Source organism: Neodiprion fabricii, chromosome 5 (assembly GCF_021155785.1).
Source record: "Neodiprion fabricii isolate iyNeoFabr1 chromosome 5, iyNeoFabr1.1, whole genome shotgun sequence".
Lineage (NCBI taxonomy): Eukaryota > Metazoa > Arthropoda > Insecta > Hymenoptera > Diprionidae > Neodiprion > Neodiprion fabricii.
In genome coordinates, this window is record NC_060243.1 from 12,142,809 (window position 1) to 12,163,710 (window position 20,902).

At 42.3% G+C, this 20,902-nt stretch overlaps 2 protein-coding genes and 1 long non-coding RNA gene across 3 annotated transcripts; all 3 read right to left on the reverse strand.

Moving 5' to 3' along the window:
• Nucleotides 1-65: 65 nt before the first annotated feature.
• Nucleotides 66-2,814, reverse strand: LOC124183637. Its single transcript, XM_046572355.1, has 2 exons — nt 182-2,814; nt 66-129 (listed from the first exon to the last, which is right to left on the reverse strand). The coding sequence occupies exons 1-2, from the start codon at nt 2,812-2,814 to the stop codon at nt 66-68; spliced, it is 2,697 nt and encodes an 898-aa protein (XP_046428311.1).
• A 54-nt stretch (nt 2,815-2,868) lies between these two features.
• LOC124183638 lies at nt 2,869-4,152 on the reverse strand. Its single transcript, XM_046572356.1, has one exon. It carries the CDS (start codon nt 4,150-4,152, stop codon nt 2,869-2,871), a length of 1,284 nt encoding a protein of 427 aa, XP_046428312.1.
• Nucleotides 4,153-4,773: 621 nt separating this feature from the next.
• On the reverse strand, nt 4,774-17,068 carry LOC124182613. The gene is made up of 4 exons (XR_006870819.1): nt 16,796-17,068; nt 9,955-9,959; nt 7,991-7,993; nt 4,774-4,785 (listed from the first exon to the last, which is right to left on the reverse strand). It is a non-coding gene; the product is annotated as an uncharacterized LOC124182613 (long non-coding RNA).
• Between the last annotated feature and the right edge of the window lie 3,834 nt (nt 17,069-20,902).

Below are 20,902 nucleotides of genomic sequence, written 5' to 3' on the forward strand. Positions count from 1 at the left end.
CACGGGACGATGTCGAACACATTCGACACATCGTCGGACAATTCGTCGTACTTGCCCCTTTCCATCTAGCAGCCAGAATCGGTGTCGAAGATTTGAGAGTGTGCTCTGGATACCGGAATGGAATGCATTCTTATGAGTTTCACGAATGATTAGATCAGTGACATGATGATGAGAAGACAACAGAATCGGGTGTTTTTTGGTGAAAGAGATAGGTGCGTGTTTCAGACGTCCGCCAACTCGAAGCAGACCCTGTTGGTCGAGAAATGGATTGAGACATCGAAGTCGTAGGTTTTTCGTCTCGCCAGTTTCCTTGATCTGTTCAATTTCGTCGTGGACTTGTTCATTTTGAATCAGAGTTAGGATTCTCAGTTCAGTCAACGCTCTCTCCTCCACGCTCAAGAGTTTGTGTTTAAACTCACTGGAGTTGCGCATGCGCAGACAATAAGCGAGAGAATTCACGAGAGTTGAGTAAGAAGAAAAACGTTGAAAGATATCCGAGGTGGTGGATGACAAACAGGTGTTTTTCCTAACACCGGGAAGTTCCGATGGGGTCAATTGAATGGGAGTGGGCCACTTATCATGGTTTTGTGTGAGCCATGAAGGGCCCTCGAACCACATTTGATTGGTCAGGAACTCAGAGGGTAGTTGACCTCTGGATAAGCAATCAGCCGGATTGTCCTTGGTACGGACATGTCTCCATCCGATTTTGTCTCCAAGAGACTGGATTTCTGTGACGCGATTGGCTTGAAAGACCTTGAGAGACTCGGGCGATCTTTTGAGCCATTGGAGGACAATAGTAGAGTCAGACCAGAAGATAGTTTGCGATATGGGGAAATCAAAGGCCGGTAGTGCGTCTCGATACAAGCGTGAGAGTAGCTGTGCACCACACAGTTCTAGCTTCGGAATAGTCATATCCTTGATTGGGGCGACTCTCGTTTTTGAGCACGCCAACTGGACAATCATTTGTCCCTGTTGGTCCGTTGATCTTACATATAGACAAGCACCATAGCCAACCTGGCTTGCGTCACAGAAGCCGTGTAGCTCAATCTCAGTTGGATTAGGAAGTATGAGATTGCGCTCGATAGAAAAGTCCCTGATGGATGGTAGCTGTTCCGCGAATTTGAGCCAGCGAGTGTGCAGTTTTTGTGGCACTGCCTCGTCCCAATGGACCTTAGATTTCCAACACTGTTGGATGATGGTTTTTGCAGCTAGTACCACCGGACCCAGCAGACCAATGGGATCGAAGATTTTCGCGATATCGGAGAGAATTGTTCGTTTAGTTATTTTTCGAGAGGCATCGATTGGACTGACAGTGTAGATGAAGCTATCGGTGAGTGAATTCCACGCAATGCCAAGAGTTTTCGAGATTGGATCGTTATTGATTGCACCATCCAAGTCCAGGGTTCTTTCGTCAAGGTTGTCAAGGGCATGTTGATGATTGGACGCCCATTGTCTAAGCTCGAAACCTCCCTTTCTTACGAGTTGAATGATCTCATCACGCAATTGGAGGATTTCAGTCAGGGAATTGGCTCCAGTTAAGAGATTGTCGACATAAAAGTCTCGTTTCAAGACTTGAGAAGCCTTCGGAAAATTGTGAGCTTCATCGTCAGCAAGTCGATTCACTGTCCGTGTTGCTAGAAATGGTGCAGCAGAGACACCGAAGGTAACTCGACGGAGTTCGTAAGTGCTGATAGTGTTGTTATGATAGTAGAGGATTCGCTGGAATTTGTGATGATCAGAGTGAACACAGATTTGGCGATACATCTGCGCAATATCTGAGGTCATAGCATAGACGTAAACACGGAAACGTAGGAGAATAGTGAAGAGGTTGTCTTGGATAGTGGGTCCGGTCAACAAGAAGTCGTTCAGGGAGATACCCTTCTCGGATTTGGCAGAAGCGTCAAACACGACGCGCACCTTGGTAGTGGTGCTGGAAGCCTTAATCACTGGATGGTGAGGCATGTAATACCCGGGTTCATGGTCATCTAGGACGTGCACCATGTGACCAAGGTCAATATATTCCTGCATGACCTTGTAGTATTCAGCCTTGAGCTGCGCGTCAGCATTTAGCCTTCTTTGCAAGGACAGAAATCGTCGATAAGCTTGATTCTTCGAGTTTCCAAAATCTACGTCTTCAATGCGGAAAGGCAGTTGGACAACGTAACGTCCTTCTGCGTTACGAGTCGTGTATTGTTGGTAATGTTCACATAGGGAATTGTCTAGGGATCTGGAACCCCTTGGGCCCGCGTCTTCAATCGTCCAGAACCTAGTTAATTGACTCGACAAATCTGTCAGTTGACAGGATACAGGTTGCAAGTTATTGTCGTCGTTAATTCCCCCAGCAACGACCCAGCCTAGTTGTGTTTTTTGTATGATTAGGTCGCAATCGTTTCGTGAAAGGTTGATTTGTCCAATGGACAGGAGAGATAGAGTGATTCCCGATCCAATGAGGACGTCTACTGTTTGTGGTATGTGAAATTGAGGATCAGCCAATTTAATGTTTTTAGGTAAGTGAATTTTGTCGCGCGGGAAGGTCTCACTTGGACTTATGTCCGCGATTTGGTTAACTGTTAAGAATGTGATTGGTCTTTTGAATTTATTATCGAGAGATTTACAAGTTACTTGAATAAGGTGTTTAGAGAAAGTTTGCATTCCATTAACTGCCCCGATGGGAAGTGCGCAAGTCTGCATTGGAAGTTTTAATTTCAGTGTTAGATTTTCTGTAATGAAATTGGCTGTTGCACAAGTGTCAAGTAAAGCACGAGCTTGTATGAATTTACCAGATGAGTCGCGCAGCTGTATGAGCGCGCTCATCATGAGTTGGAATCGCGGTGTTGGTAGGATCATTGCGAGAGTGTGTGCGGCTAGTCAGGTTGTCGCGCTCTTGTCGGCGGCTGCAGTAGCAGGTGTTTGGATTCTTTGTGTATTGGTACCAGTGTGTTCATTAATTGTGTTTCGTGGATAATGTAACATGGTGTGATGGAATTTGTTACAGGTCTTGTATCTAATAGAGGTACAGGCCCCCTTGTGGTTCCGCATGCAGTTTTGGCAGAGTCGAGCTGATTTGACGAATTTAACTCGTTGATCAACTGTCAGTGTGTTAAAGTGAGGACATTTGTAAAGAGGATGAGAACCCTTGCAATGAGCACAGGTGCTAGAGATTGATGTTACAAGTGCTCCTGTTGTGTGTTCGGTCCTTTGGTATTTGCGAGGGTTGCCAGTTTGATCACGTCGTCGTTTGAATGAGTTAGTGTGTGATTCTGGTTTGCGTGACCTAAGCCGGAAGGCTGTTTTTGTCACGAATTTACTAAAGAGTTCAAAGGTTGGAAGAATATTGTCATCGTCAAAGGTCTCCTCCCATTTATCTCTAATTTCTATTGGTAATTTAAGTTCAAGTATGCGCACCATAAATGCCTCGGTCGGTTTTGCCTTTAATGTATCTAAACAATTCAAGTGTTGGCGAGCTTCGTCTATGAGTTTAGTAAGATTTTCATTGGTCGCATTAGATATGGGATTGAAATGCAAGAGAGCATCGTAATGTTTATATGCTAGCGGACGTCCCTTCTGATAAGTGTCAGTTAAAAGAGCCCAAGCCCTTTGGTAGTTTTCTGCGCTTGCATCGAAAAGCGAGAGTTTGTGTGATGCTGTGCCGTGCAATGCTCCGCGGAGGTATATGAATTTGTCAATATCTTCAACGTCTTCACGTTTTTCCATCATAGTCTGGAACTTGTTTTTAAAAGAAAGCCAATTTTCAAAATTCCCGTCAAACTTGGGTATTTCAGTCGTGGGGAGTTTAGCACGACGGTGTGTATCAGTCGTTGTGTTATTATTGGTTGAGTTATTGAGTGTACCCTTGTTGAGCAAGTCTTCAGCCGCGGCTCTTGCTTGATTGGCATGTAATATTTTACTGGAGAGTTCGTAATAATTTGTGCGTAATTCTTCAGCGAGAACTACCTGTGGGTCCTCGGGCCTTGTCATTTCAAGTTTGTCGGCAAGTTTGTCATAGATTTTAAACCATTCTGCCAATTTATTAAAGCGCAAATTTGTTACTGCATGATTAGCTGTTTCGTCTTCGAATTCCCTTCGGATTGTTTCTATTTTCTTAGCAAGTGTCTCGCGTTTTGTGCTCAAGGGAATGTTTTTGGCGTCCATTTTGAGATAGTTTTATATAGTAGAAATATAATGTGAGAATCACTGATGTGATTTGGAAGAAAAATTAAATATTTAGAATTTGATTAACAAATAACGAAATAAACAATTGCACACGCGGTGACAATTATTGCACAAGTTAAATAAATAAATGTATGATCGAATAACATTATTTCCTGTTAATAGTAAGTTAATGTTGGAACTTATCTCTTGTCTTATTGCGTCCCACGATGCTGGTGGCAAGCGGTGGCGTCGTATTGCAGTTGACCTTTGATCTGTTGTAGATTCACTTGACACTCGTAAACCAGGGGTCGTGGGTTCAAACCTCACAGGAGGCACCAAATGTTTTGTCGGAAATTGACCACCAGGATTAATTGCCGTACTTCCCTTTCATCAAATTGGAGAGGAGCCTGAGTGCTGTCTGGCTCACGCGTATTAAGGGGGGGGGGGGGGGGGGGGTAAGGTCAAATCATACGAAAAAAGCCATGTTTTCGTGATTTTTTTTCTGACGACGTAGTTAAAATTTCTTTACTCAACCAATGGTACATTGAAGTATGACATTCGAAGAATATTTCATCAAATTTTTACAAAGAAATATTAAAAAATACGGCAATGGCAGCAATTGTTCGGACGTGTCTCGGAAAAAGAGTTGAATTGCGGTGCCCCTCATAACTTGGTGCTGGATCATCGAAAATCAAAAAATCAAAGTTCATTCGTTAGATAATAGTTTTTCCCAGGTAACGCTGTCGAGTTTTTTTTTTTTTGTTCATAATTTTGATTTCGCAATAACAAATTTGGCGATTTTTACCCAAAAAATTGTGTTTTTCACTTCAAAGTGTTCGAAAAAATGAAAAAAATTGGAAAAAAAAAACTCAACAGCGTTACCTGGGAAAAACTATTATCTAACGAATGAACTTTGATTTTTTGATTTTCGATGATCCAGCACCAAGTTATGAGGGGCACCGCAATTCAACTCTTTTTCCGAGACACGTCCGAACAATTGCTGCCATTGCCGTATTTTTTAATATTTCTTTGTAAAAATTTGATGAAATATTCTTCGAATGTCATACTTCAATGTACCATTGGTTGAGTGAAGAAATTTTAACTACGTCGTCAGAAAAAAAATCACGAAAACATGGCTTTTTTCGTATGATTTGACCTTACCCCCCCCTTAAGCAACTGGTCGTGCCAGCACGTGTTGACCCGGCGTTTCTCCGACTTACCGTACTGCGCATGTCAGGTAGCCATTATTTTCGAGTTCTGCACAGATTTGAAGGTGTGTGTCACACGTAATCGCATACGCGTATCCCAATACAAGTAACTCTGCCGTGTAGGGACGATACACAGTTTGTGTGCCTGAGGTCAACCGCCAAGGTAAGGCTTCCGCCTTTGAATTGTACCGTTACGAAGTTGCTCATAATTTCTATTCTTTCTTCTGGTATTTATCGACTTTGTGTGAATCATGGTCCACGGCTTAAAGTTGCAGTAAGCCGCCGTGTGGCTGCGTGATTTCAGTCATTTATTATTTTCGTATCTGAGCGACCTCGTAACTGCCAAATAATTACTTCTCTTGTATATATGATTTTTCTGATTATTTGTGAATCTCTATTAGCCTGCTTCTGTAACTTCTATCGTATTTTGAGCCCTATTGGCTTTATATTTCATTTTATACTTTTTTGTAATAGTAGTGTGCTTTATATTTTATTTCTGTTATCGCTTATTATATTTTTATTTATTTTTGTGCCTATTGTATCACATATCGAGTTCCTTGGAGTACAAGCGAGCGTAGAATCAGCCCTAGATATCACCGCGCATTTTCTTTATTGCTATTGGCAATTTCATATTATTTTTGCCTGTTATTTATTTCTCTGTATTTTGTTAAATTAAGTTCTGTGAATTATTCTTTCGTATTGCGGTGTATTTTAGTGTATTTCTCTATTTTGTAAACTCTCCGAAATTCTCTCACTCTCATAATTTTGTATTTTGTATCCTCTCAAAAGTTATGTTTAGGAATTCATTATTTAATTCCTCAAGTACGTAATCATTATAAATTACCGAATCTACCGTTTCTGAATAATTCTACCGAAGGCTATCTAGTCGATCGTTTGCCGACTGGGTAAATTGTTACTGAATGTCAATCTCTCATACTGGATATAATTTATGGTAAATTTGTCGTATCATCTACCGAACTATCGATACGTTGTTTTCTACCGATCGCAGTAAAGTTCTGTCGTTCTAATTGACAGAATAATAATTTTCGTAGCGTCATTTGCGACTTGGGTAAGATCACGTCTCCCAGTGACGTGTAGTTTCAAGTCCATTCTTGCATTATATCGCATCTCCTGACCTACGTCCATTTTTCTCTGTTAACTACCGTCTTTCGTTTTAAAGCTACCGTTTACTGCTATTCTACCGAAATTTTTGTGAACAATGATTACTTATTTTATTAACTACCGCTGTCGATACCATCTTACTTGCCTGTCATGTAACCTTCTCGACAATATATGATCGATTGACCTGTTCATTTTCCTTTTGCCTGGAGTTTATTCTTTATTTTGTTATTTTCTTTAATTCTGGAATTACTGTTAGCTGCCTTGAATTCCGCCACTCTACCGGGATGTACGCGATCGTACCTGTACCTAGCCAGCCATACAACGGGTTCTCTATTCATCTCTTTTGTACGGTTTTGTGTTAATTTTATTGATTTACATTATTGTTTGAAAATCGACGCTAACGCGTCTGGCGCCCAACGTAATTGTTTTGTTATAGTTTGATATTGCGGATAAGTAGAGAATTGCGCTAAAGTGTCAACGGTAAGTCCTCATCCGAGGGTAACAGAATTTAGCGTTACAATATATATACACGATTGTGGGCCACCTTCTGTGCATGGCCGCCTAGGTGTCAGGTCGGAAATGGGCCACCTTCGGTGCGTGGCCGCCTAGGTGTCACGTTGACGCTCCAATCTAGCTGGTATCACGAAAAGCCGAGCGTTGGAGATCTCCCTACTCATCTCTGCTTCGACTACAGTGAATTATATATTCGTTTGCGAAAATGATAAGTAAAAGAAATGAACTCAAGAGAATCTTTGAAATTATCTTACTGCCATTGAAAGTTTCAAAACAACAATGTGAAACATCGTAGACCAAATCTAAGAGGTTGTGGATTAGACTCAAGTCGATTTGACGTGAATTGATCTCAACGTGGAATTGTATTTTCATGAAATATTTCTGAAGTTAAATATTCCATATGTGTAATAAGGTGTCCCATATTTAGGGTGTTCACAAATTTCTTAATGCGTACCCCTTAAATCTTTTGCACACTCTCGGAATAAAAAAAAAGTCGGAATTTCAAGGTGTGCGATTCGTCGAGATAGCACGGTATGATGATGAGAATTTTTTCTCAGATAGTAGCAGTAATGAATATTGAAATATCGCAGAATTTTTCTTGGCCGTAGTGGTAATACAAAATAAATAAAGCTTCGTGAGTGTAGACGGTCATGACAGTTTATTTGGTGCTGACGTTTCGGTCGATGCAAAAAGGTCGACCTTCATCAAAGTCTAGTTAATAAAGTAAACAATAAAAGTAAAAAATACACATGCTATTGCATGCTAATGCATGGAGTTTTATTTTAATAAAACCAAAAACACGAGTTCAAGAATATACCTGACGTGATGGAATTTTTAGAGTATTTCTTCCGCTTTCAATGACTAAAAATTTTTAGAATTACTATGAAAAACCTGTGCAATTTTTCAATTACAAACCTGTGTCATTGACTTAACATTTGAACTCATAATGCAAGATGATGTGGGGTGCAAAATTGTACAGTTTATTTTGAAAAAACGCTCTCATTTCTTTCTTTCAGACACAGAACATGAATTAAAAAAATTACAGAAAGAGCTCGAACACGCAGGTAGCTCAACTGTCGATACAGCTCTGTCTAAAGCATGTGAATACCACATTCTGCCTCCGATGAACAATTGTATTTCCCAAGAGACATCAGACAAGTCTTCTGTATTAGTTGACATTCAGAAAGGCGTCAGTCGCACTAACAACCGTCAGTCGCAATCGCTGCAAATGACTTCTGGGTGTTCAACAGCAAGCAACAAAAAAATATGACCAAATTCAGATGTAGCAACTGTCTACAAAGTAGTGTGAATATTGAGGTAAATGAAAAGCAGATTCCGCCTCCAACGAAAAGGACAATGTCGAACAGGCCCCGGATGAATCTGCCATGTTGATCGAAATTCAGAGAAGCGTCACACGGGCTGTCACACACGATCAGTCACGATTAATGAAAGGAACTTCTGGATGTTCGAAACCTATTGATAAAATAATTCCACCACATTTTAGACATGAGATTTCGCTTCCAGTGCTTGGCAGAGATATGTCATGCACTACTACAGATTTCAATAACTCGGTAGAAAGTAGTGAACCACCCAGTGGTGCCACGGATGTAATGAACCTTCTGGGTATTGACTGGATGAACGATTCTGACAAAAACGAAAATAACGGTAATAATATTGAAGAACCTGATGTATTGAAAGGCAATTATATTTACGAGAGTAATGATGCTGCTGACTTTGATTATAATAACAATGTTCACAACAACATTGAGAACGCAACTAGTTGGTCGCGCGCCTTACAACCCACGCGAGGCAACAAGCCTTTCACACTTTCTAGTCGCGCGACCCAGAAGAAAGTGTTACGTCACACGCGCCGCTCACGCCACCCACGCGGCCGAGCGCGTTGCGTATCAGCCAACGTGGTCTCCCGCTGCCAAAGACCAACCGAGGCTGCGATAAGAGACGACCGGTCGGACCGATCGGCAGGACACTTCGGGTTCGCCTAGAATTGACCGCCTTTACTGACGCTACGACGCTTTGCTGACGCTACGACGCCACGCTGACGCTACGACGCTACGTAACACGACAGACCGGACAGCAGCCTTCCTGCATGACGGACCCTGTTTATCTGGCTTCCGCCAGCCCATACCGAAACACAACAGCTACCAACCCTCCAGCTCCGTGGGTATTGCATCCCATAGACATCCCGTCGAACCCTCTCACCAGACCCCCGGCGGTGCTACTCTCCTTGTGGGACGTAAGGAGAGCAGGACTGACGTCACCGAGCTATTTCAGACGCATTCCGGCAGCGGTTTCCCCATTTCCCGAACCGCAGCGCTCATTCGTTTCGACTGCCACCTAGACGACCCAGTCGGAGAGTGAGTGGGAGTCTCCGATAAAAAACACCGAGAACCGCCGTCCCCCGACACCACCGAGCTCTCCGGATAGCCGGTATACGCCACCACCGAGGACCGAGACCGAGCCCCTTCAACGCCCAACATCCGCACTACAGCCTCCACCGCAGTTCAACAGGACGAAGACAACTCCTTCCCTCGCGTGGCAACCATTGTGCTAATTATGTATATATGTAAATAGAATAACTAATAAATAAGATGTACATATAAAATAAAACCAAAAAACTCATCTTTGACTTCAGCGACCCACTCCTTCCACGCGGCTCGGTCGAACTACTAGCTAAGAACAAACAGCGAACAAACAATATTGAAGAGTCGAGCAGCGATGAGGAAGACAATGCTGATGATAAAGAAGAAAGGATCGACAAGGAAGATAATATTAACGATGACAATGAAGAAGCAGATTCAGATTACTTACAAGATTCCAGTTTGGTTACCAAGGCTTCACAAAGCACTAAAAATAATACGTCAATAGGATCTTTTGTCGACGCAAGCTTCGACATTTCATCGTTCAAAAACGTGCCACCTGTTGATGATCGCAACCTGACCTTCCCTCCATCTAAGGAAAATGACAACAGGACAGTAAAAAAATATTTTTGTCCGTACTGCAAGCTGCAAACCAAATTTGCCAGACACATCGAAACAAAAACAAGTCGAAACCTAAAGTCAAGAAATTCATACATCTGCCAAAGGATAATCGTGAGAGCGCCAAGATCATCGAAACAATTAGAAAACAAGGAAATTATCTGCATAACACGCAACCTGAGTTAATCGGATTGAGCTTGGTGGCTGCAACGTCAAATTGTCAACAGCACATGGTGAGCGAGCCGTCAGATTCGAAATACCTACGGAATCCGAAGTCACCGATTCAGAAGATAAGGAACCAGACTGCCCAGACACGGGTACCCAGGATGAGAACTTTCAGTCAACCGCCAAATGCCAGAAAGTGTACCAACCCACCATTGTAATGCAGAAATCCACATTCAACGGACTTAAAGCTATATTTGTGTGTGTCAACGAACGGCTACGAAGGCTTCAGGGTTTAGCCCATTTAGTAAACGAGTGAAAGAAATCATACGTCGCATACATAGCCGAGAAAGTGCATCTGACGCACCTCAAGGAACCGAGTCTTCATCGCATCAGGCAAATAGCGGAGAAGGAATACGGCGTTGTCCTAGAACACATCGCGTCGTCAGCGAATCCTACCTTTGCCGAGAATCACCTCAGTATTGTTCTCCTTGAAATTACGCGGCTGTTTCCATCATACCTCGCTGCTGAAATCAAGCAGGTCATCGAAACTGAGGACAAAGCCTTAGCCAGTCTCTGAACAAACTATTTCGACACTACCATCATTAAGCATCGGGATAACCTCTAGGCCCAGGGTTGCCATACGTACGATAACTATAGTACATGTACGAAATATTTACCGTCCGTACGATACACGATTATCGTACGAATTGGTATGATAATTGTACCATATTATGTGAGATTGTCCGATATTTTTTTTTTGCTCCTTAGTCGATACGTCAGAACGTCACGCCGGTATTTTTGTGGTGAGTTTTCTTGCCGCTAGATGGCCGTCAAGGTTATTACTGAAATACAGACACAGAGAACAATAACAAATAACAAGAACAACAGAGAGCGATAAAGCGCTAGGCCGCTCGCTAGGCGGTTATTGGTCGATCACTCGATCTCGTCTATGTATTGGCTTCTCTGTTTCCAGTGTTTTCTCCTTTCTCTTACTGTTAGTAGTGCATGTTCATCTTGTGTCCACTGTCTCCTGTATTCAACAATGACATTGGGTTCAATTTTCATTTTGTCTACCGTTCGGTTAGCGAACTTCGGTATTCCCTCTCCTCTCTTCCGTTATAGAAGTCCGCGTCGAATCGTTTTCGCTACACGTGTTGCCGGCTTAACGAGAAATTCCGTGAAATATTTTGTGATCATCGCGTAGTTAGATTACAACATTGTGATAAATACAAAAATCAGTGGAAAATAAGTACAGCGTAGCAATTTTATTTTCGAAAATTTCATCCTCTATTGTTCTGTATTTTTGTCAGCAGTCGGTATTCCGCTTAACCTCCTCGTCAGGACTGTCAGGAGTAAGAATCGATTTATCAACTCAATGCTTTTCTCCTAACAGAAAGGTGTATACCATAATTTAGTGCGATAATTTATAATAATACACGATAATTAGGACGATAATTTTTTTTACCATCGTACGATAAGTGTTCGATAAATTTATGCAACCTGGTACGATATTTTCGCAACGGCCATCTGGCAACCCTGTCCAGGCCACTATTTCACAATAAAGACTAAGGGTACCGTACAACTCGAGATATATCAGGAGGAAATGTCAGACAACGTATGCGTTACCCTGAGAATTTTTTCGTGCGAAGAGTCTTAGATCAACACAGCTACACCCCGCCAAGTGAACGCAGATGTTGTAGATGGTACTGTCTTTACTCGTGACTGCTATAATTATTATGAGTATAGTAGTGATGTGGGGCGCTATAACTTGTAACGTGGCATTTCGGTTAGGCCTGCCCGTTACAAGGCACTCCCTGAACCCTGGGCGGAATCCAGGAATAAGGGTTTCGGAAATTGAGTCGCGAAATAATCATAGAGAGCGCCAGAACTGGAGTCACGCACCCGGGCTTCGACAGGGACGAAATAGCGAATTACGAAAGGATATTGCAGGCTTTTGTTTTTATTTCTTTTTGAGTACACCGGCTACCAGCCAGCGACCAACTCCGACGCCGAAGATATTTCGAGGTAAGGCAACACCGCGGAGATCTCGTGGGAAGGATACCGAGGCTGCGGAGGGGGAGACAACGCAGATCCCTGCAGCGCGGGAATCCAAGGCGGACGCGATTCCCGCTGGTGGCCGGCGCGCCGCAGCCTCCCCGCTCTCCCCGCCTACGCCCAACCAAGGCAACCACGAGAGACCAGCTAGCGACGAGGGAGCACCACCCCGCCCAACCCCAGGATCACGTAGAGCTGCGCGGAAGACGACATCTCGATCTAGCCTTAAGTTCTGCGCCGCGTAGCGACGACGTCAATTGCGCAATCCCCGAAATCAATGAAAGATCGATTGTTGCGCATTCTTGGGGTGATGACATCACGAAGGATTAGCGTGACGAGATCGGCGTTGCGGCCGATCGGCCATCTGAGATCACTCGAGTTCTGGCGACCAACTAAGGTGAACGTGTGTTGCGAGATCGATTCGTGTTCGAGTTTTTCAAAAAAAAAAAGTAATCGTTGCGAGGAATAATGGCAAGCGTGAAGCACGAGGGAGTCGGGTCCTTCGTATCTTGGATGTGGAGCGGTAAGCGCTGCTAATATTCTTGCGAGAGAATTTTGAGAGATAATAAATAAATGCTTGCCGAGTAACGGATAGCCATTGAGGATTTGCGTTAACGAAAGTACTCGAAATTCTTTAGCCGATAAATCTGCTTGGTGACCGTAGCCTGAGTTGCGCGTACTAACGTAGAGCCACGGTTGAGCGACCGAGAAGGTCGAGTAGAGTCCCGGGTTTGAGTCGCGGCAAGACTACTATAATTTGAGTGCAACCAAATTCCGTTGCACGGGGTCACGTCAAATCAGTACGATACAATCTCATTTCTCGTGTAGGTCGCGAGCCGTCGAAAGGGGAGCGTTCAAAATCGCGAACCGCGTCCCGACGTCGCGGAGAAAGTTGAGCTCGGGTGCGTGTTAATAAGAGTCTTCTTCTGTAGAGGATAGTCGCGGGTGACGCGACGAGCCTCTTTTCCGTTTGGACTTTGGTATTATAAGTTAGTAATAAGGTGGCGATCAGCGCCCGTAGGCATAAGCAATTTTATTTCTTTTTTGTTTGATTTATTACCGATCGCGGACAGCGTCGGCCGAGAAGTCGGTTCCGTTTCCGTCGAGGATTTTATTATTAAGTTGGCGATTAGCGCCATTCTGTAGAGGACGATCGCGGGCAGCGTGTCGGGTCCTATTTTGTTTTTGGTTTTTGTAAATTAGCGGTTATGATTAAGACAGCGACTAGCGCGCGTAGGCCGTAGAGGTCTTCTAGATTTATCAAACTTTTTTTTGTTTTCTCTTTTCTTTTATTTTTTTTGTATTATCGCTAGCTGGAAATATATTGTCCAATTTCGTTATTGCTTTGTGAAATAACGTGTTGGCGTACGTGTGACGTATCTCTCTCCACCCAAAAATTACCCCTCCCCTCTCCGCGGTACTGAGCTATTGAGTATATGGTCGCGGTATATCGCATTACCGATTTCGAAGCGTGTTGATCACGCCAGGCGCCCAACAAATTTCGCGATATTGTTTCAGGTCCAGGGTAAATCGTGGACGCCGATTTACTGTGCACGCGGTAAGTTCTCGGTCATTTTCTCCGACTGACCGAGGAGCGGGAAAAATCCACGTCACAAACTATAAGAAATAAAAACATTCTGCTCCAACAACAAGCAAATAAATAATAACAACCATGTATGTATTTGCACTTGCGTTGTCTGAATGAACCTGTGAGGATGAAATTTGATTTTTGTACGCAATCCACCATTGAGTTCTGTTTCCTCACCCACCCGCTCGGATCCTAGTACATCTAAGTATGCCTACAGTCTTACATTAAGTAAGAGAGAGAGAGAGAGAGAGAGTGACCAGGTCTATAATTTCCAAGCATACGTCAACTTTAGGATAAACACTGACGGCTGGGTAAGGTCAGTGACACGACCAACCGACACAGAGAGCAGGGATTGAAAAAGAACGAGAGCCGGAGTGGAAGACCTGTAACCCCAAACGTCCAAGTCACAGAGTTCGCTTCGTGAACGGAAGTAGCGGGGCAGAGGGTAGGTAGCCCCAGAGTCTGCCGCACGGCCAGGGGCAGCAGGGTAAGGGGAAGGAAATCGTCCCATGGTCAGGGTGCAGAGGCCCAGAGGCCATCCAATAGAGTCCAGAATCCGCTTCGCGGTCAACGGTACCCGGGGTAAAAGGGGTCGCCACACGATATTTACCACTTGACGAGAAGGTCGCGGGCGAAGGGCTGACGAGCCGAGGAGCTTCTAGGCGGAAAAACCGCTCCTTGGCAAGGGGTTGTGGGGAAGGGGTGGTCGTCCGGCGAAGCTTCTAGAATAAAATACCTCCTAGACAAGGGGCGGCGGGCGGAGTGGAAGGCGCCTCAAAATTTTCTCCTCGGCGTGGGGCGGTGGGGAAAGGAAAGGCGCCCCAAAGTCACTCCTAGGCGAGGGGATGCCACCAGAGAGGGGTGCGACAATTTTTAACAGTGGGGGTATAGCCATAAAGGAAGAAGAAGAAGAAGAATTTTTTAGTATACGAGCAGCAGTACTGACGAGCAGTGGTGAGTGTCAGGGGGTTGTCCGTACCCATTTCTAACCTTATTTCAAAAACTTGAAGTTTACGGTGTGTGGAGTTTGAGGTTTGTAATATTTCATGGCTCGGAAAGGCAAAAGCGGCAAGCATTACACTGCGGTTGGTAAAAAAATATTTCTAGAAATTATGAAAAAATATAAAAATATATTTGAGTAAAAAGAGAGTAACAAAGCATCTCTCCGTGGGAAAGAGTCAGCGTGGAATCAAATTGCTGACAAATTCAATGGTGTACTACAAATCGGTGAGACGGTAAATTATTCAATTCACTTATTGGCCATATATTTTCTACGTTTGATCACTCAAATGTGATAATAAATTTTTCGACGCTTCATTAAAGTCTACAGAATTGTCCTATATTTCATGTTCATTCTTTCAGAGAACAGTGCCACAACTTAAAAAGCTGTGGTCCAACATGAAACAGAGCCAGCGGGATGCTTTGACCCAGGAAAAGCAAGCACGTATGGCTACTGGGGGTGGTCCGGAGATTCCAGATGCACAGGTAGACCCTGACATTGCAGCAATTGTGCCGCACTTAATGACTCTTGCCCCGACCGAGTTCAGTTCGAATATTATTCCGGAGGAGCAAGCAAATGGCCATGGTTGATTACAACTTTTATTATATTACCAAATTATCTATCATATTAATACAAAATTGTTTTTCTGAGAAAACTATATTTTAATAATCTTTTCCATATTCCAGGTAGCGTTCTGGAGAATGAAGATAATTCACTTTTTGAATTTCAAGATGTCGACTATTTATTAGATGCGTCAATTGATAGACCACTGACAGAGCCTACTCCAAGCTGTTCGTCAGGTAAAAATCTCACATATTTTAACATATATCACTAGGGGCTTCGACCCTGCGCGCTCCGCGCGCCAATCCCACCTCGGCGCTACGCGCCTCACTGTTTCCTTATAGAGTGTCTGTTAGACAGGTAAATTTATTTATGCTGATTTGATGACAGGGCTGCAACTGTTGATCGGTTGTTTCCGATCAACTCGACAGTGCTATTGGCTCCCTATGCAGGTCTGCTCAGATTATTTTCGTAAACGAATCCACTCACATGTACAAAACCCCCGATGCCATGCATCCCCAATTGCATTTGGCGACTTATTTTGCTGTAGTTATTATTTTCCCCATAGTAGGAGAAATTCATAGCTTTGGTATAAGTAGAATTTCTATGGCTTCAGACAAATTGAAAACTCGTTATGATATTCGAGCCAGGGATATAAAATTGAATTCCGGAGATTCTGTCTGGCTCTTTCTACCTCGAAGACAGAACGGACGATGTCCGAAACTACAAAGAAACTGGGAAAGCCCTTACTTAGTGGTTAACCGGATCAAGGATTTACAGGATCCGAAAAGACCTATTTCTTCTCTGATATAACTCACCTCGAGTTCTGTTTCATTACTTCTGCTGACATGTTTGCCAATATGATATATTTGAAACGATACTCAGTATCACCTCTGCGTGTCGATCTTGAGTGCCGTATACACAATACGCTAGCGCGCGAAAAAGACAATTCCCGTCGGGAATCATCTTGATAATTCTCGTTTGCATGTTTATTTTTTGCGTGTCAGAAGCAGATACCTATAAAGATATTTGTCAAAGACTGTCATAAACAGCCGATGACAGCTGTCAAAAGAAGTTTTGTTTGCTAGATATTTTTTGTTTTGTTTTCGGCATCTCACTCCACCGTCAACTTCATGCGTATACTATTATTATTATAATATTTTTTATACTATTGTTATCATAATCTTTTTCACCTGTTGCTACTTTTTTTTCATTTGTTCAGAACTTTTTTATTAGATAGAGAGATTATGTAAACCTCTATGCCGGTTATTGATAAATAAATTGTCTTGATATGTTAGAAGAAACCCCGGTGCAGATTTGCAAAAAAATGCGTGTGGCGGCAAAGCGAACTCGGTCAGAATCATCGAGCCCTTTTTCAGCGTCAAAATCTGTAGCTCAGAAGGCGATGGAGGAAGCTTTGACAAAGAGACTAGACGCTCTCTCAGCTGAGAACAGAGAGCTCTTTGAGATGAAGAAGACCGTGAGGGAAGAATATCAAAATTGATGGAAGGTAACGAAAACGACATTCATCTGCTGAAAGTTCAATGCCTTTTACGAATCCAAGAACTTGAAATCCGGAAAGCCACAGCAGAAGTAGAGTTGACTGAATTCAAACTTGCGGGTGAAAGGGACAACCTTTGATCTTCAAAGTTCAAAAGAGCAACTTTAGTTCTATTTACTGGCTCTATTTATAATGTGTTGAATATTTTTACGTGGACAAATTTTCATAAGTATTATCGTAACTATAAGTCTGACGCTTAGTACAATTACGTAAATATCAGTATTTTCATGAGTAAGTGAGGGGTTTAAAAACAGAATGAAAACCAATGATAAGTTATGAGTAAAATATGTATTCTAATGTAAACTGTTTGTTTCGGAAAAGTATCGAATAGTTAAATGTGTGTCTCGCGACACTCAAAATCGTCTTCGCACATGTACGCACACTCGCGTGCAATGTTTACTTGCCGTCTCTGCGTCAAATCTCGCCGCTTGCCCGTGTCGCGACTCAAAACCTATCAGATGTATCTCATGTATTGTCTACTGTCTCGAAATCGTGTATGTGTATAATCTGTGTGTTCTCTCCCTCTGTAAATCATCACTCTCTGTAACGTTCTCTTGTGATACGGTTTGTATCGTCACATCGAAACCAATAAAAGTCTCGTTTATCGGTAATCATTATCTCTCTCCATCTCAACATCATTTTCGTTTCATTTACACTCGTTCTCAACACTAATTCGCGGATCCCACGTCGATGATCCATATCCTTTTGCCATCTCTCTAAACACTGTTTATACGAATTAAATTCAATTTTATTGAATATTTGGAGTATATTCATTCTAAAATCAATTAGTCTTTACAATTAAATTAACTTGATATACATATATCTTGATCAAATGAATAACCGTTCGATTAGAGCTTCGCGTATTGCAGAACCCTCTCCAGGCTGCCAATGCGGTCCTTGAGGTGGCAATTCATCCGTTTCTACCTCTTCGATGCGATTATCTTCCAGAGGAGCAGTACCCAATGTTAGTGATAAATTGAGTAGTACGGCACATGCTACAACAATTGTGGTAGAGTACAACAATTTGGTTCCCAAGCCTCTGGATAGGCAAGGAAAACGTCGCTTCCAAACTACTAATGTTCTTTCAACAATTTGCCTTGTTCTGCTTTGTACGTTGTTATACCTATCAAGATACCGACTTGGTTAATTCACACATATATACTTTGTTAATTTTATGACTACTTATCGAAATCTAAGGTATTGCGATAATCTTTAACTTACCTTTGTTAAGCATCTGTAGTTGGATTTGCCAGTGGAGTCAGCAGAAATAGCAAGCACGGATAGCCGGCATCTCCAACCAGGGTTACAGTAAGTTGTCTCTCATGATACCGCATGTAAATTCGTGAGTTTTGGAATATTCGGCTGTCATGGTTACTTCCAGGCCATTCTGGAACCATATCCAACAATTCCATGTTGGGACCGACGTCTGCCTTCCGTATCATTCAAATTAAAAGTACCGATTGTCATAGAATAGTATTGTTTATTTGTATCCTAGATAAAATTAATTGCAACTTATGGTATTTGTAAATGGTTATCGCGAACGCGACATACCTGTACATTGAGGGAAAAATATCCCTTACGATTCCTATAAATCTTCTGCAGGTCTGCAAATTTCGTATGAGATAATCGAATGTGAGTGCAGTCGATAGCGCCATCAACGCCAGGTAAACCGGTACCCTCCCTGCGTGCACCAAGTTGTCTGAACAGATCTCTTTTTGCGATCATAACAGCTTCCGTACTAGGAATTTTGATAATTGTGTGAATCCATAATGCAATTTGAGGCGATACTCTGTGTATTATCCTCGATACTGTAGACTGCGATAGAGTCATCAGATCTCCGTTGATGAGCTGTACAGTACAAAATGTATTAGCAATCATTTATTCCATGATCACAGGAAACAATGAAATCACTTTATATTTTCAGTAGATTGTCAAGAATTATAATAACAATGATCCTCACTTGAAAGCTAGCGGTAGCGTAAAATCGTAGACATATTAATAATTGCATGACAAGTCGAATTGGTAGACCACAATTAATCGCTCTGACTAAGGCAGCTTCAATTCTTGGTCGTATTCCGTACATAATACTATCCTTTGAAAATCGGAATCGCCGTTTGAACTCCTGCTCGGAATAAAACTCGAACGGATTTTTCACCATCTCTCATGTATCTTTACGGAGCTTGCTGTACTTCACCCTCGTCTTCGTGATTCCGCCTAACGTTGACCATTACAGTTACCTCAATCATATTATTCATTTCTTCGATCTGATCGTAGAAATTAAACATATCTTGCATATTCGCCATGTCAATAGAATTCCACTATTCACTTCACTTCACAAATTTTTCAAAGCGAATGCTCTCATAACCTCTATTTCAATTGCAAGTTTCCGCTGCTACCCTTTTACAGTAAATAATCCCGTCCCACCTGCACTCTCCCAAGCATTCCTTTACAATCTATTCCTGTTAAGGGCGTTGCCTATGCCGCGAAGAGCGCGCGCGAACAGAGACTCACGATTTTCCTTCTCATTTCCTCATTTTTGTAGATAATTAGGTTCTTAGGGGGTTATTTTGAAGGTAAAGGATAGATCTGTGTCGCTTCTTTTGCCGAATTTTCGATTTCGCTTTTAAATTTGCGAAAAACGTACTTGAAAGTACGTTATCTTTGAAGTGATACACAGTGAACAGTGAATTTTTTTTCGAGATTCGGCGAAAAAGGCGACACAGATCTATTCTTTATCTTCAAAATGACTTCCTAAGAATCTAAGTATCTTCAAAAATGAGGAAATGAGAAGGAAAATCACGAAGCATAAAACAGCAAATTTTTCGCGCAAAAGGCGGGCGGCTGCTAGCGCCACGACCGCGTTGGCCGGCGACCATGCGAATTACGGGCGATGAGAGTAGACTCAAACCCCCCCACTACAATTCCCCTCGTTCGAATCCTCGTCGCTCGGCACGTGGATAGTGTTCCGCGCTTTTCTTTTTGCTTGTGTTTTTCTACCGTGTTTTTTATTATTTCGAGTCAGTATTTATTCCCGCGATGGCTAAGAAGAGAAGGAACCTGTCTTTGAAGAAGGAGAAACGACCCAGCATAAAGATTTTGGCAAATTTCAGGAAAAAATTAGGTAAATCGAATTATTTATATGATTGATGTCGCATCCTCTCCGACTTCGAGATTCAATCACTTGAGTACAAACAATCGCAGGGCTTTAATCTAAGAAGGTACTTTCAAGAGCCGATATTGCTGTTCATGATAGCAGTATAAATTCATTCTCAAGTTTTTTATACATACGAAAATATAAACTAGAATGCATTGTGACGTGTGGTATTAGCCCAGTTTGCATTAGTCGCTAAAATATGTCATCAATTTGTTACGTGTTCAGGTTGAATGATCGAAATCACTATTCGGCAATTTGCATTAGTGTTTACACTTTGTCGATCATGAGGAATATTCTCATCACTTATTGTGACTACCTAAGTATCCAAGGTAAAATTACAAGGTATCTGGCAGAATTTTCCATACGAAGTAAATACGGCGCGTACGAATTAGGCCACTAAAATACGCGCGTTTTGTTTTTAGAAATAAACTTGACGTAATTCTGGGGTAATCATACATGCATACTAGGGTGGGCCAAAAAAATCGACTATTTTTTTTTCACTTGGTACTCCGAAAATTTGGTTGGTCGAAACCTCAAAAACATTCTCTCCAAGTATGAGTTCTTAATTTTAATAGGAAGGTCCTCCGCCTCGCAGTTTTCTATTTTTTTTTTATGGTGAGGAACAAAAATACATATCTCAGTATCTACTATTTATAAAAAAAAATGTGTATTACATTTTCGTAGGAAATTGATTTCTCTACAAAAAAGGTCTCTCACAATTTTTTTGTATATTTTGTATACCTCACTGTTCAGAAGATATTCACCGTCAAACTTCAATGCACACTATTTTTAACAGTGGCGTTAGTTACACAAGACAAGCAGACGAA